The sequence below is a fragment of the Cygnus atratus genome, chromosome 24 (assembly GCF_013377495.2).
Source record: "Cygnus atratus isolate AKBS03 ecotype Queensland, Australia chromosome 24, CAtr_DNAZoo_HiC_assembly, whole genome shotgun sequence".
NCBI lineage: Eukaryota > Metazoa > Chordata > Aves > Anseriformes > Anatidae > Cygnus > Cygnus atratus.
The window spans coordinates 3,954,413-3,967,549 of record NC_066385.1 but is presented as its reverse complement, the minus strand read 5'-3'; the positions used below and the strand labels follow the sequence as shown (position 1 = coordinate 3,967,549).

The following is a 13,137-nucleotide window of genomic DNA, read 5'->3' as shown; positions in this document are numbered from 1 at the left end:
CATCAGCTGATGAGCCAATGTCATCCCAAGAACGGAGCTACGGCTCCGCGGCCTCGGCAGCGGGTGTCTGCATGTCTGGGCGTGCACGAGAGCATCTCTTTGTGCACGCTGCCTTGGAGCGGGGGCGAACGGCCCCGCTGTGCGGCTGGGCTGCTCGGTTCGTGCCTTTTATTCCACTTCCCAAGTCCAGAACAGGCTGCTCTGGCCCCAGACTGCGTGCAGGTCCTCCCTTTTGTCCGTGCGCGCCTTTTCGTTTGAAAGGGGGTGAGATAAGGATATCCAGACTGAGTCTCAAGCGTTTCATCTGTTGTAAAGTTACAAAACTCGTAAAGCACAGGGTGCTGGGCGGGTGCCCTGTGGGTCTGGGGGGCAGCAGGAGGGAGCTGATCGCTGTCCCCTCTCCTTCAGGTCACAGCTTTGTGTTTAAAGAGCCACGGCACCGAACGGAGACGCTCTCCTGCACCAGCTGGGACCATCTCGCTTCGCCTCAGGGAGAACAACCGCTCTTCATCTGACTCCTCCTCAGCATGCCCGGGCAGCCCAAACGTCCCCCGGACCCTCCCTGCGCTGCTGCAAGCTCAAGCTCACCGCTGCGACGTGTCCCCGAGGGTCGCTTCGTCCCCCTCTGAGCGCCCCCGTGGCTCGTTGATGCTCCAGCCCCTCCGAAAGGCATCCGAGCAGCAGCACGAGGGGCCACGACGGCACCAGCGGTGCCAAGCAGCTGAGGAGGGGGATTTAAGACTGCGAGGACCTTGTGGGTGCCAAGGACATCGCCTTGTCCCCGCGACAGCAATGCCGGCTTCTACTTAGCCCTCGGTGGACACCCAGGAAGGGATGGGGCACCCCTCTACCTTCACCACCCCGTTGCCCTCTCCGGTCCTGGCTTCTCCGGTGCACGGGGAGCTTGTAGCGATGTGAGCGGGGCCCTGCAGCTCGACAGCACCCAGCACCCGCCCCGCCGGGCGCCTCCAGCGCCCTCTCCTGCCCGCCCCGTCCCGCCATGATGTGCGAGGTGATGCCCACCATCAGCGAGGGGGACCCCCTGGGCCCCCCGCAGGGCTCCGAGGCGGATGCCGACTTCGAGCAGCTGATGGTGAACATGCTGGACGAGAGGGACAAGCTGCTGGACACCCTGCGGGAGACCCGCGAGACGCTCTCCGTCACCCAGAGCCGCTTGCAGGAGGCCCTCCGGGAGCGTGACCAGCTCCAGAGGCAGCTCAACTCTGCCCTCCCGCAGGTAAGGGCACGGCCCCAGGATGAGCAGGAGCCTGTACCGAGGTGTGTGAGGGCAATCGGCTGCTCAGATCTTGGGTTTAGCCTGGGATTTTAGGAAGACCGACTTGGTGGGTAGCGGTGATGGTGCCGGGTGTCTTACATCTCGTGCCAGCAGTAAAACCCGTGGGCTCTCTCACTTCACCTTCTCCCCTGTACCCCCGTTGCTCTGTGACTCCTTACAGGGAACATGGAACTGTGATCTCTGCTCTCGCCCAGGGGAATGGGCACAGAGAAGGGGCAAAACCTCCCCGAGGACACCCTGAGGTGATGGAGGCAGATGCAGAGCCCCCGCTCGCCGATTGGCGCCAAGCAGCGTGCAGGGAAGGGGCAGCACGTTTCAGGCAGCAGGTCTGGCCGGCTGCCTCCAGCCGTCCCCGTGGGACTCAGGGCAGTCCTCGCTTTCAGGGGTCCCCACTGACATTTACAGAGTCCCTGCTGTGGTTTAGCCCGGCTGGCAGCCAAACACCACACAGCCGTTTGCTCACCCTCCCCCCTCCCTCTCTGGGATGGGGGAGAGAAACGGGAAAGTGAAGCCTGTGAGTTGAGATAAAGACAGTTTATTAAGACAGGGAAAAGAATAACAATAATAATAATAATAATAGTATTAATAGTAATAATGTGTACGAAATAAGTGATGCACAATGCAATTGCTCACCACCCGCTGACCGATGCCCAGCCTATCCCCGAGCAGCCGGCCCCCCCACCCCGGCTAGCCACCCCTGTATATTGTTCAGCATGACGCCAGATGGTATGGAATACCCCTTTGGCCAGTTTGGGTCAGCTGTCCTGGGTCTGTCCCCTCCCAGCTCCTGCTGCACCCCCAGCCTGCTCGCTAGCAGGACAGAGCGAGAAGCTGAAAAGTCCTTGGCTTGGTGTAAGCATTGCTCTACAACAATTAAAACATCAGCATGTTATCAGCGCTCTTCTCATCCTAATCCAAAACATAACACCCTGCCAGCTGCTAGGAGGAAAATTAACTCTGTCCTACCTGAAACCAGGACAGTCCCCAGTGGGACCGCTAACTACAGTTCTTCCCCACGGCTGGAGGCCCCTTCCCTCCCCGGCGGGGCTCCTTTCCACAGCCCCATCGCCCTGGGGGTGCAGGCTCAGGTGTCAGGACTTGCTTTGCTCCAAGCTTGGTCCTGAGTGGGAAGGCTGGTGGCAGAGCTGGGTGCAGAGCAGGGATCGAGGCATCACGGCGGGCCCATCTGTTCCCTGAGCTGGAGCAGACGGGCAGCACGCGGGGAGGCCGCCAGAGGTCTGTGCTGAGCGAGCAGCCAAGGGCACAGGGGAATCGGGGCTGGCTGCGGCTCCGCTGGGGTTCCTGGCTCTGCCCAGAGCCGGCTGTTGCCGTGCTCCCGGCTCCTCCACCAGCAGGACCCGCTCCAGGCGCTCCAGAGACCTGGACTCGAGCTCAGCCTCCGCGAGGAAAGATGCTCAGGTCAGGAGAGGAGCGGGGGGAACAGCATCGCAGGGCTGCACGGGGTGCCTCGGCTGCCCACCTTCTCTGCGGGGTCCTGCGGGACAGCACGCAGCACCCCACACCTGGGGGGAAGCAGGATTTGGGGGGGGGTTCCACCTCTCTGTTGTCAGTGTGATGTGGGGGAAGCAGGAGGCTTCAAACACCAGGGTGCTGGGCTTTGGGGCACCCCAGGGAGGCAGGAGGTGATGGATGGGCTGAAACGGGTGGCACGAGCCAGGGCAGAGCTCGGGACGGTGGCCGGCCGGCTCTCAGCATCCCTCCTCCGCTCCAGACACGGGAATGCAGCTCGGCGGGGAGGCAGCCAGCGTCCTGTGCATGGAGCTGGGCTCTCCGCGCTCTCCACAGGCTGCCCAAAGCCAAAAAACCCGACAGCTCTTCCCTGGGAGGCCCCACGGATGGGTTACTCCACATCCCCAGAGATTCCCTAAGACACCCCCAGGTGTCGGGCACCCTGTGCTGGTGGCTCGTGTCCCCTCTGCTCCCTCCAGCGCTCGCTGCAGAGAGCAAGCCGGGTCACCCTGAGCGCGCCGCCCGCCCCGCCGCCCCGGATTAAGGGACCGTGCGGATTTACTCTGCGCTCCTGCTCCAATAAAGGGTCCTCGGCGCCGCGCACGGCAGCGTGCGGACGGAGCAAACTGGGTCAGCGCGAAGGCTCCCGGTGGCAGCGCTGCACCCCCAAGCCCCCCGGGTGCCCCGCTCCGGCGCCCTGCCCCGCGGCGAGGGATGCGATGAGCGCGGGCGGCACATGGGGAACGGCCCCGGGCGCCCGCTGCCAGCCGCTGCCAGGCCTTTCCCCGCATGGGCAGGGGGGCTCCGGGCACGGCCGCCCTCGCGGGAGATGAGGGCTCGGCATGAACACGGGGAGCAAAGCCACCGGCGCTGCCCGCCTGCCCAATGGGACTAACCCCAGCATGTGCATGTACCAGGTAAGCGGGACGCGGCGGGGGCGCTTCCCCGGGGTGCTGCGGCGGGGAAGGGGGGCTTCCCGTGTGCCTGTCCCATCCTATCCCTCCTCTTTTGTGGTCCTTCCTGAGGTCTGCCCTGGCTAGGAGCTTTCTACAGTTTGTCCGGCCCTACTGGGAAGGGTCTGACAAACTATTGGGAAGCAGCCTTCTTGAAGAAACCCTTTTTTTTTTGGCGCAGCTCAGTGCCCCCCCGAGGCCGACAGCCCTTTCCCAGCACCTCCAAGGAGCCAGGCCCTGGCTGTAACGGAGGAAGTGCGTGGCTTGGGCTGGCCGGGGACCAGGGGAGGTGGCACTCCGCACCCCTTAGGGGCACTGGGGCAGCTGGATGCCGCTGGGACCCCCAGTGGGGCAGACCCACGGATGGGGCAGGCAGGGATGCTCCAGGGATGCTCCTGCCTGTGGCTCCTGTCCCCCCCCACCCCGTGCCACACGGCTGAGCCGCCCCCTCGTAATCTGTGGGGGCATCCCTCAGCCCCCAAAAAGGCAGAACTCCAGGGCGATTTCCCAGGGAGACTAAGCTGCCTTAATGCTTCTTTACTTGATTTATTTATTCATGTGGGAGCGCTGAACGCGACTTAATCGGGCTGAAAGCTCCCGGCTCCAATCCCTCTCCCCTCCCGGCTGCGCGGGGGGCGTGCGGCTGAGCCCTGGCACCGGGGACCAAGCCCTGGTCAGGGCATGGGTGCCCTCAGCAGCACCCTGGGGCCTTGGCACGGCTGCCAGCTCCCTCCTGCTTGGCCACTGGGTGTAGGTGCGAGCCAGGGATGCTGTGTGCAGGGCTCCAGATGTGTCCAGATGTGCTACTGATTCCGGCTCCTGTGTGAGACTGCAATTCTCCCTGTCCTGCCCAGGGCTTGGGGGGCTGGCAAAAATCCCTGTCCCCGTTTATGTCAGGGGGAGAACGGGCTCCCGGATTTCACAGAGGCTGCTGTGCAGAGGGCTGCTGATGTCCTGGGAAACCTCCTGCAATTCTTCCTTCCAGGCCCCGCTCTGCCGCACTCTCGCTGCTTCTTGGGGCTGCCCAGGGAGCTGAGAGCCAGGCCTGTTGGGCGGGCAGAGCCTCCAGGACCCCTGAGCTCTCTGGAGGTGGGCAGGATCCTGGCATCAGCCATCACCCCAATTCCTCCCCTTTCACTTACAGGCGGATCTAGAATTCATTCTGCAAAGAACAAGCACGAAAACACAAACCCCAGAGGCTCCAAGCAGGGGGAAAACACCCACGGGGTGAGGGCTTTAAAGTACCGTAAGATTTTGGGAAAGGATGGAGGGAGCTGAGCTTCGAACCCTCCTACGAGCTCAGGACACTGGGGTGTGGGTTACTCCTTGCTCAGCTGCACAACGCTGCTCTCCATGGCTGGAAACACGCCCCGACTGCACGTTGAGAGGGGAGGACACCGATACCCGCGGGTGGTCCCCGCAGAGCCACGGTGCTGGGCTGCGAGGGCTGGGACGTGCCACCGCGGTGCCCAGCACCGTCAGGGGGTGATGGCTGAAACCCCGGGTGTGCCAGGCAGGATTTAACCCTCCTAACGCCGTGCTGCCTGCTGCTGGGGGCTGCGTTCAGCCCCTCGGTGGTGACTTAGGGCTTTCCTGGAGATCTGCGCTGCTCCTGGGGGGGTCCGTCTCCTCCCGGCACGGACAGACGGACAGACGGACGGGCTCTGTCCCTCGCACGCTGAGCTAGCAGCAGATTTCCAGGTGCAGGCGGGCAGCCTTCCCGCATCGCCCTCCGCTGCAAGCCTCGCCTGTCAGGAGCAATCAGTCCAATTAGGGGCTCTGAAATGCCGTTAATCTCACAGCTGGAGCCAGCTCCTTCCTGAGGCTCGGGCGCGCCGGAGCGGTGGCCGTGCTCCTGCCACAAAGGGGCTTTTGCTCACTTTGGTGAGATCTCGATGGTGTGGGGAGAGGCAGGAGGTGGCTCGGGGCTTTCACATTTCAGCTTTGCCATGCTTTGAGCCATCTCCCCCGATACAGGACTGAGCTTCGTGAACCTCTCCTCGAGACTCTCCTTTCAGTCTCCCTGCAGCTTTTTTCCAGCCTGGGGACCCTGAACCTGGCACCTGCTGACCAAAGAGCCCAGCCCCAAGCCCCAGCACCCCGTGTCAATACACCTCGCAGTGCTCCATGTCTCCCTCCTGGCTCATCCTGTGAAACCAGCATCCGTCCCCCCACGTCCCTCCTGCGTGGGGCTTGGTGCCGAGCCCAGCCGGTCGCGCTCACCCGCCTTTGGGTGGTTTGGTTTTAATCCCAATTAGCCATTTCCCAGGCTGCTGGGCTTCCCGCAGGGCTCCTGGGGGCTCTCAGCGCCGTCTCTAATTATCCTCCATTTGACTGAAGATCAGGCACCTCTGCTTCGCTTTCTAATCCGTTTATAGGTGTCCCTGCTTAGCCTGAGCGCTTGCTGGAGCCAGGGGCATGCAGCGCGCGGCTCTGGCTGCCCGTGGCCAGGGGATGGGAGAATCACCGCGTCCTCCTCGCCGCTGCTTCGCCCCTGCGGGTCGGGGTAGAAGCTGTGCCCTGGGCTGTGCCTCTGTCTGCAGCTGGGGCTTGGGGAATTTTGTTCTCACCATCCCCAACCTTGCCCGGTGCCTGCTGGTGGCCCAGAAGCACCCACAGTGGCACAGCCGGGGCTGACGGAGGTAGCTCTGTGTGGATGATGGAGTGAATTATCCCAGTTTTTATTCCCAAGGCATCCGAATCAGGCTTGTAGGTGCCCCCTAGCTCAGCTGAGCCCTACTGTGTCCTGCTGTCCTGTCTCGCCGCAGGGGTGCTGCTATTTCTGGTGGTAAACGCTCTTTTTTTGCAGCTTTTCCCCAAGGAAGGACAGTCACTGCGGTCTCTCGGGATGCCCTGGCAGCCTTGCTGGTGTGTGGGGTGCAGGATCTGGCCACCCCTCCCTGACAAGGGGACGACTCGGAGGGGGACAGGAGCTCTGTGCTGAGCCCTGACCAGCCCGGGACGGAGCCACCGCCGCGCTTTGAGCCCCGGCCCCGTGGGTGGCACCAGGGTGGTCGGGGCAGGGGCTGCGCGGCTCCCTCCTGCAGATTTTCTCTCTCTTTTAATCTCCTTGCCTTCCGGGATGAAAGCCTGATTGCAGCCGCAATCTGCACAGCTTCGCCATCCCGGGAGGCAGAGCGGGGTGAGGAGGGCTGAGCGCTGCTGACTCTGTCCCCATCCTGGCACCCGTCTTCCCTGGCTGCCCCTGCTGCCTCGTCCCGCCCGCCCCACGCCGCAGGAAGCACCGCTCGCTGCCTCCTGCCCTGCGTTTGCAATTTGCTGAGCGTCTCTAATGCTGCTGGGCTTCCTACCCCACGTGCCTGCGGGTTTCCAAAGGGCTGCCGTGGGGAGAGCGTCTGCCTCCGCAGCCCTGCTTCCCCCTCTGGCCACGGGGCAGAGCGAGAGGTTTCCAACCTCTCCGGATTTGGAGGCTTTGGATGTGCTGGGTCCCTACCCCAGTGCTAGGGGAGAGTCTGCAGCATCGCCTGCCAACGCTCAGGCTGCAGGAAAACATCCCTGGGATCTTGACATCTGCAAGAAGGCTTTTGCTGCTCGCCACGAGCCCGGTTGCCTGTCCCCAAACCCAAAGCAGCCGTCGGTGCACGGGTACCTCGTCTGGGTGCCTCTCGCTGCTCCCCTTCCCACTCGGCGGCTTTCCCAGCCCTACATAATCCCCGGGGATGCTCACAAGCTGCTCTCTCCTGCATGCAAGCGCTTGCATAACCCGGCCACGCACACACACGTGTGTGTGTGCCGCTGCGCTGAGCCGAGCCGTAATCCCCAGGGGCTGGGAGAGCACGGCTCCGGGGAAGCCTCGGCCGGGCACCGCTATCTCCTGGGGGTCTCTGCGATCCGGGGGGCTTGGGGTGGGCCAAGAGCAAGCATCAGAGGATGCCTGGGCATGGCAGGGGCTGGCGAGGGAGGTGTCGGTGCGATGTGTGCATTCTGTGGGACGGGGATGAGGCCAGGGCTGGAGCAGCCCCTGGGGAAGCGACGGGGCAGGAACGGGGCTGGGGTGCTGCAGCGGTGCCGGGGCGAGGGCGCTGGGCAGGAGCAGCCCCGAGGGATGGCGATGGGCGGGAGAGCGGCCGTTCAAGCCTGACTTCAGCTGCTGCAATTGCTCTTTCCCTCCTTCCCCACCGCCACACATAGGTCCCATCCCTCTGTGGGGTCTCAGCATCCCCGGTGACACCGGTGTCCCCATCGCCCCGGGGTAAAAGCCGCTGCGAGCAACCCGGGGCACGGTGTGGGAAAGGAGGAGGAAAATGTAGCTGGGACAGAGAGATTCAAACACTCTGAGTTTCACGGTGGGACGTCAGCTGGTGCAAGAGGCCTCCCTTTGAGCTGAGCAGAGCATTTAATTCAAACTCAAACGTCTTGCCTCACTTTGAAGGCTTTTTTATTTGTTTAAGTGGGAAATTAGAGTGGAAGGATTTCACGCTGTGAAACCGCTCTCAGCTCCCAGTCAAAATTTGTTTTGTTAATGCTCAAGCAAATCTTTCTCAGCTTCTTCTGCAACCCCTTTCCTTTTTAAGTTCTTCTCAACAGCCCTGTGAAGCGGGTGTAAATTCGTGAAGCGTTTCCTCATTTGCATTTTTCACCCTACAAAGTCCCAGCTGCAACATGTCACCAAGCCCTGGCACAAACCAGTGACTGGAACAGCAACTGGGAGCAGTGGGAGCGTGCTCCTGGGCTAACCCAGATGCTCGTGTTTCCTTTCTTTTTTTTTTTTTTAAGAAAAAACGAACCCTCCTGCACCCTAGGAACTTCACAGCGGGTTTCCTTTCTGCTCCACCACAGTCACAAATGCAGTCGCTGTGTTTCGGAGGGGTCCCTCATGTCCCTCTGCCATGCCATCCCTCGGGGCACGGCTCGTCCTTGCTGGATGTCACCTCCCAGGAGGGACCGGAGCAAGGAGAGGAGGCACCTGCCAGACTGGTAGCAACTGGGATACTTCTCCCCCCGTGCCCCATCTGTCTTGGCTGGGACGTGGGGCTTGGGGGTGGCTGGCTGAGTTTTCAGCCCGATGGGACATTTCCCAGCTGGGTGCTCTTCGAGGGGACGGGAGGGGATGGGAACGTGCTGGTGGCCTTGGCTGGAATGCTTTAAATGCCATCGAGCACCTCTGGAGCCAGAGAGCAGTTTCCTGTGTCACCGGACATGAAGCCAAGTGGATAAACAGCGGGATGCGTTCCTCGCTTGTTTAAAGGAATAAATCACCTCCCAGCCTGCCTGCGCTCTCCGCTGGCTGCTCTCTGTTCCCGTGCTGTCCCCGTCACCCCCCGGCGGGGTTGGGGTGGGAAGTGCTCCGAGCTGGCAGTGGGCTCAGGGCGCTGGCTCCGTCCCCATCCAATCTCGCAGCTAACGGCCGTGCCCCGCTCCCCGCAGGAGTTTGCCACGCTGACGCGGGAGCTCAGCGCGTGCCGAGAGCAGCTCCTGGAGAGGGAAGAGGAGATCTCAGAGCTGAAAGCTGAGCGCAACAACACCCGGGTAAGCAGGAAAAACCTCCCCAGCTTCCAGCCCCCGGAAACGTGGGAGGCCCAGATGCTGCTGGGCTGACACTGGCATCACCAGCCCCTGGGGTGACAAGAAGCTCACGTCTGCCCTCTTGCAGCTCTTGCTGGAGCACCTGGAGTGCCTGGTGTCGAGGCATGAGCGGTCCCTGAGGATGACCGTGGTCAAGCGTCAGGCCCAGTCGCCGTCTGGGGTTTCCAGCGAGGTCGAGGTGCTCAAGGCACTCAAGTCACTCTTTGAGCATCACAAGGCGCTAGATGAAAAGGTGAGCTGGGCGGCTGGGGCCTCTCCCGTCACCTGCTCAGAGCAGACCTTCTCCCAGCGCTCCTCGCCGGGACACCCTGGCCTCCTCCCTCTGCCTGGATGGCATTTTATTTCGTTACATGACGTGGTGACGTGGGATGTCTCAGCACGAAGGTTTGGGGAACTCAGCACTCAGATTTTAAGAACCGCTGGGGCTGGAGCAGATTCTGTGGGCTTAAGGCTGTTGGGGATGGGGACCTTGCTTCTCCAGGTTGCTCCCCTGATGGTGGTGAGTGCTGGTGTTTGGCAGCCCGGTTCAGTCCTCGCATTACAGCACATACAGTTTCTCCTGAGTCATTTGCCTCGAGCATCTCCTTGCTATGCTAAAAAACATCTCCAAGCTACCCTGGCCTGGTCAAGCTACTCCAAGCTACTCCTGGCATCCTCCAGGAGTCAGACAGACCCCGGCTATTCCTCCCCAACATGCTTTTGCTCTCCCGGCTGATGGGCTGGAGCCTCCCTGAGTCTGCGCCCTGGAGATAAATCCATCCGATCCTGGCCTCAGACAGATAAACGGGGCTAGGGCTTCCCCTGGCTCCAGGACACTCATCATAATAAATAAATAACCACCTGTCCCATTATCTTACGCACCTGCAGGTCAGGGAGCGCTTGCGAGCATCCTTAGAGCGAGTGGCGACCTTAGAGGAGCAGCTCGTGGATGCCCATCGGCAGGTAAGAGGTGCTTGGCAGCCTACCCTGGGCCCCTGCCGGGGCGACTGCTGTGCTGGGACTGCTTGGAGTTAGGCCAGGTTTGTGAATTCAGGTTGAGTTTGGTGAACTATGGCCCCCAAATGTTCACGCGGATCAGAAAAATGGCATTTGGGCATTTTTAATGTAAGGCTATTCCAAAGTTCCTATTTACGTGCAGGCGTGCCTATACTTAATGTTTAAGAGGAAGCCTTGTAAATACTGTGAAAGCTTTGTCTTGGAGGCAAGGTTTCCTCTGTTGTTTTGCTGACTGGTATTCATGTCACTGATGAAAACAACCAAAACTTGAATCATCTCTGGTGGCTGAGAGTGACTTTGCTTGCTGGGGTTTTCCCGGCCTCAGCAGAGACCCAAACCTTGCTGCACCCAGCACCCATCCGGCACTCTCGATCCCCTTCTTTGCTCAGCCCCTGCGCGGGGACTTCTCTGTCCCTAGTGTTTATCCCTGTTCATTTTGGAGGAGATGCTCATCCTGCTTTCCTTCCTGAAATCTTTTCCCTGCCACAACTGCTGTAAAGGAAGAGCCATCCGTATAGCCTGTGCCTGGCCAAATTTTGCTCCTATTTCCAGATCCCGGGATGTATCTTGCGATACTTTGCAGGGAGCTTTCTCCATTCTCCCTCGCTGGAGCACGGTGCAGTGGTGGGGTTTATCCCCTGCTCCTGCTGGCTACACCTGCGCTGGGCTCGGAGTCCGGCTGGCTGCAGAAAGCAGTGAAATGCAAGGGGGCACTCCTGGGACACGGGGCTCAGGACCCTGAAAGCTCACAAGCAAAAGCTCACTGCTGGGATTTGGGCTCATTCTGTGCCTGTAGCAAGCACTCCTCTCTCCAAACAAGATGTGGCTTCATCTTCCATCAGTCCTAAGCCTTTGTTTCACTCCCCTGTTCCCTGCACAGTATCTCTGCCTTCCCCTCTTCCTCCACCCTCTCTCTCCTGTACCCCCTCAGCCCTAAGCAGTGGCTGAATACGATGCTGGAAGAAGCCAGTGGGAAGCCAGTTGCAAACCTGGGTGTGCTGGGGCTGGCCTCACTCATAGCCAGGCCAGCTGGTTTCATTGCCTCTCTATTATTAATGAATCCCTGTTGGTGTGCAGGTGGCAGCTCTGCAGCAAGGCGCCACACGGGAGGCCCCAGCAGGCGAGCGGGATGAGAGAGAGCCCAAGGAGCCAGCACAGAAGCTTCCCTGGAAGGTGAGAGCCCCAGAAATGCCTGCTCTGCCCATGCTCACCAAGGCCATGGTTTCTCTAACCCCCTTGTTGCAGGCTCTGGGGTACTGAATGCTTTTTGCCCTCCCCTGGCTCTATACCCCTGGGAAATGCCCTTTGGATACAAGCCGTTTACCTGCACAAGGGAATTCATGCTCCCACCTGGATGCTTTCTAGGGGCTCAGCTTCCCAAAGGTGTTCTGCACATCCAGGGACTCAGCCCTTAGCTAACCCCGTCCCTCTGTGCCTGCGAGAAGCCACATCCCTGGTAGTGGGGACTGTTCCTGGGGGTCCCAGAGCCCCCTGCCCCATTCACGCACCCCATAGCCGCACCTTGTGCCAGCCCTGGGGCAGCCGGGCACCCACCTCCCTCTCTGGTGCCTTGCAGCGGCTCTCCAACGGCTCTGTTCACCCCGACGATGAGGCAGGGCGGGTGGTGGAGCTGCAGGAGCTCCTGGAGAAGCAGAATTTCGAGGTGGTCCAAGCCAAGGAGCGCATCTCTGCACTGGCTGCCAGCGTCGCGGAGCTGGAGGAGGACCTGGGCACCGCCAGGAAGGATCTGATCAAATCAGAAGAGATGAGCAGCAAGTACCAGCGGGACCTCCGAGAGGTTAGGCACTGCCCCCTAGCCCTGCAACGCCCATTGCAGTTGCAGAGACCTTCACTGCTGCTTCCGCATGCTCTGTGTTGGGAAGAGTTTGTAACCCCTTTTGTAAGCACAGAAAAGGAGGGTGAAGGCCAGTGTTCCCCCCCAAAAACCCTGCCTTTGGGGGTTGTCCCCACATCCGTCACCAGGACTACCCCGAGGTTGTAAGCAGACACTGAGATACCCCCAGGCAGTGAGCTGTGTCCATGCCAGGACGTTTTCTGGGATTACTTGACTCTCCCTTTATTGTCTCCAACATATTTTTGTGCAAAGCAGGGCTTTTGTTGCATGCTTAGGCTCAGGGATGTTCCAGGCTCGGAGAATCTTTCTGGCCCAGTTATTCCCAAATTTCTGGCCACGGCTCAGGGTGTGACAGCCCCATCGCTTCCTCAGGCTCTGGCTCAGAAGGAGGACATGGAAGAGAGGATCACCACGCTGGAGAAACGCTACCTAGCAGCCCAGCGAGAAGCTACCTCCATCCACGACCTCAATGACAAGCTGGAAAGCGAATTAGCCAACAAGGAGTCCCTGCATCGCCAGGTACCGGAGCAGGACCCAAAGTCTCCCACCACCCCAGGGACCTGGGAGGGAGAAGCGGGTGCTGGGGAGAGGAGGCGGGTGCCAGGCGTCACATCCTGCCCTGTCCCGCAGTGTGAGGAGAAAGCCCGGCACCTGCAGGAGCTGCTGGAGCTGGCGGAGCAGAAGCTGCAGCAGACGATGCGGAAAGCAGAGACGCTGCCCGAGGTGGAAGCGGAGCTGGCCCAGCGCATCGCAGCGCTCACCAAGGCAAGTGTGCGGGGTGTGTGGGGTGGACGGGCCAGGGGGCTGCAGGAACCAGGGGCAGAGGCAGGTCTGGGCACTCACCTGCAGAGATGGAGCCTGGCAGGCCCAGGGCACCCTGCTCTCGGTCCCAGCCTCTGAACTCTGCTGCCCTCTGCTTCCTCTGTGGTAGCAGGGACAGTTCACAGCTTTTAAAACTCCTCACGTGTCCTGCACGTGCAGGGCTTGCTCCTTTCCTCAGCTGCTCTCTCCAAGGCAGA

General features: G+C 61.0%; 1 protein-coding gene across 1 annotated transcript in view; it reads left to right on the top strand.

The window, feature by feature from the left end:
* The first annotated feature begins 497 nt into the window (after window positions 1-497).
* The window catches only part of PPFIA4 (PTPRF interacting protein alpha 4), a 32,429-nt gene continuing 19,789 nt past the window's right edge, over window positions 498-13,137 (top strand). The window contains exons 1-8 of the mRNA XM_035561409.2: window positions 498-1,237; window positions 9,109-9,210; window positions 9,335-9,499; window positions 10,135-10,209; window positions 11,341-11,436; window positions 11,840-12,061; window positions 12,491-12,637; window positions 12,749-12,887. Of these exons, the coding sequence (XP_035417302.1) occupies window positions 1,001-1,237; window positions 9,109-9,210; window positions 9,335-9,499; window positions 10,135-10,209; window positions 11,341-11,436; window positions 11,840-12,061; window positions 12,491-12,637; window positions 12,749-12,887 (1,183 nt within the window). The 5' untranslated portion in view covers window positions 498-1,000. The remainder of the gene's footprint in view (window positions 1,238-9,108; window positions 9,211-9,334; window positions 9,500-10,134; window positions 10,210-11,340; window positions 11,437-11,839; window positions 12,062-12,490; window positions 12,638-12,748; window positions 12,888-13,137) is intronic.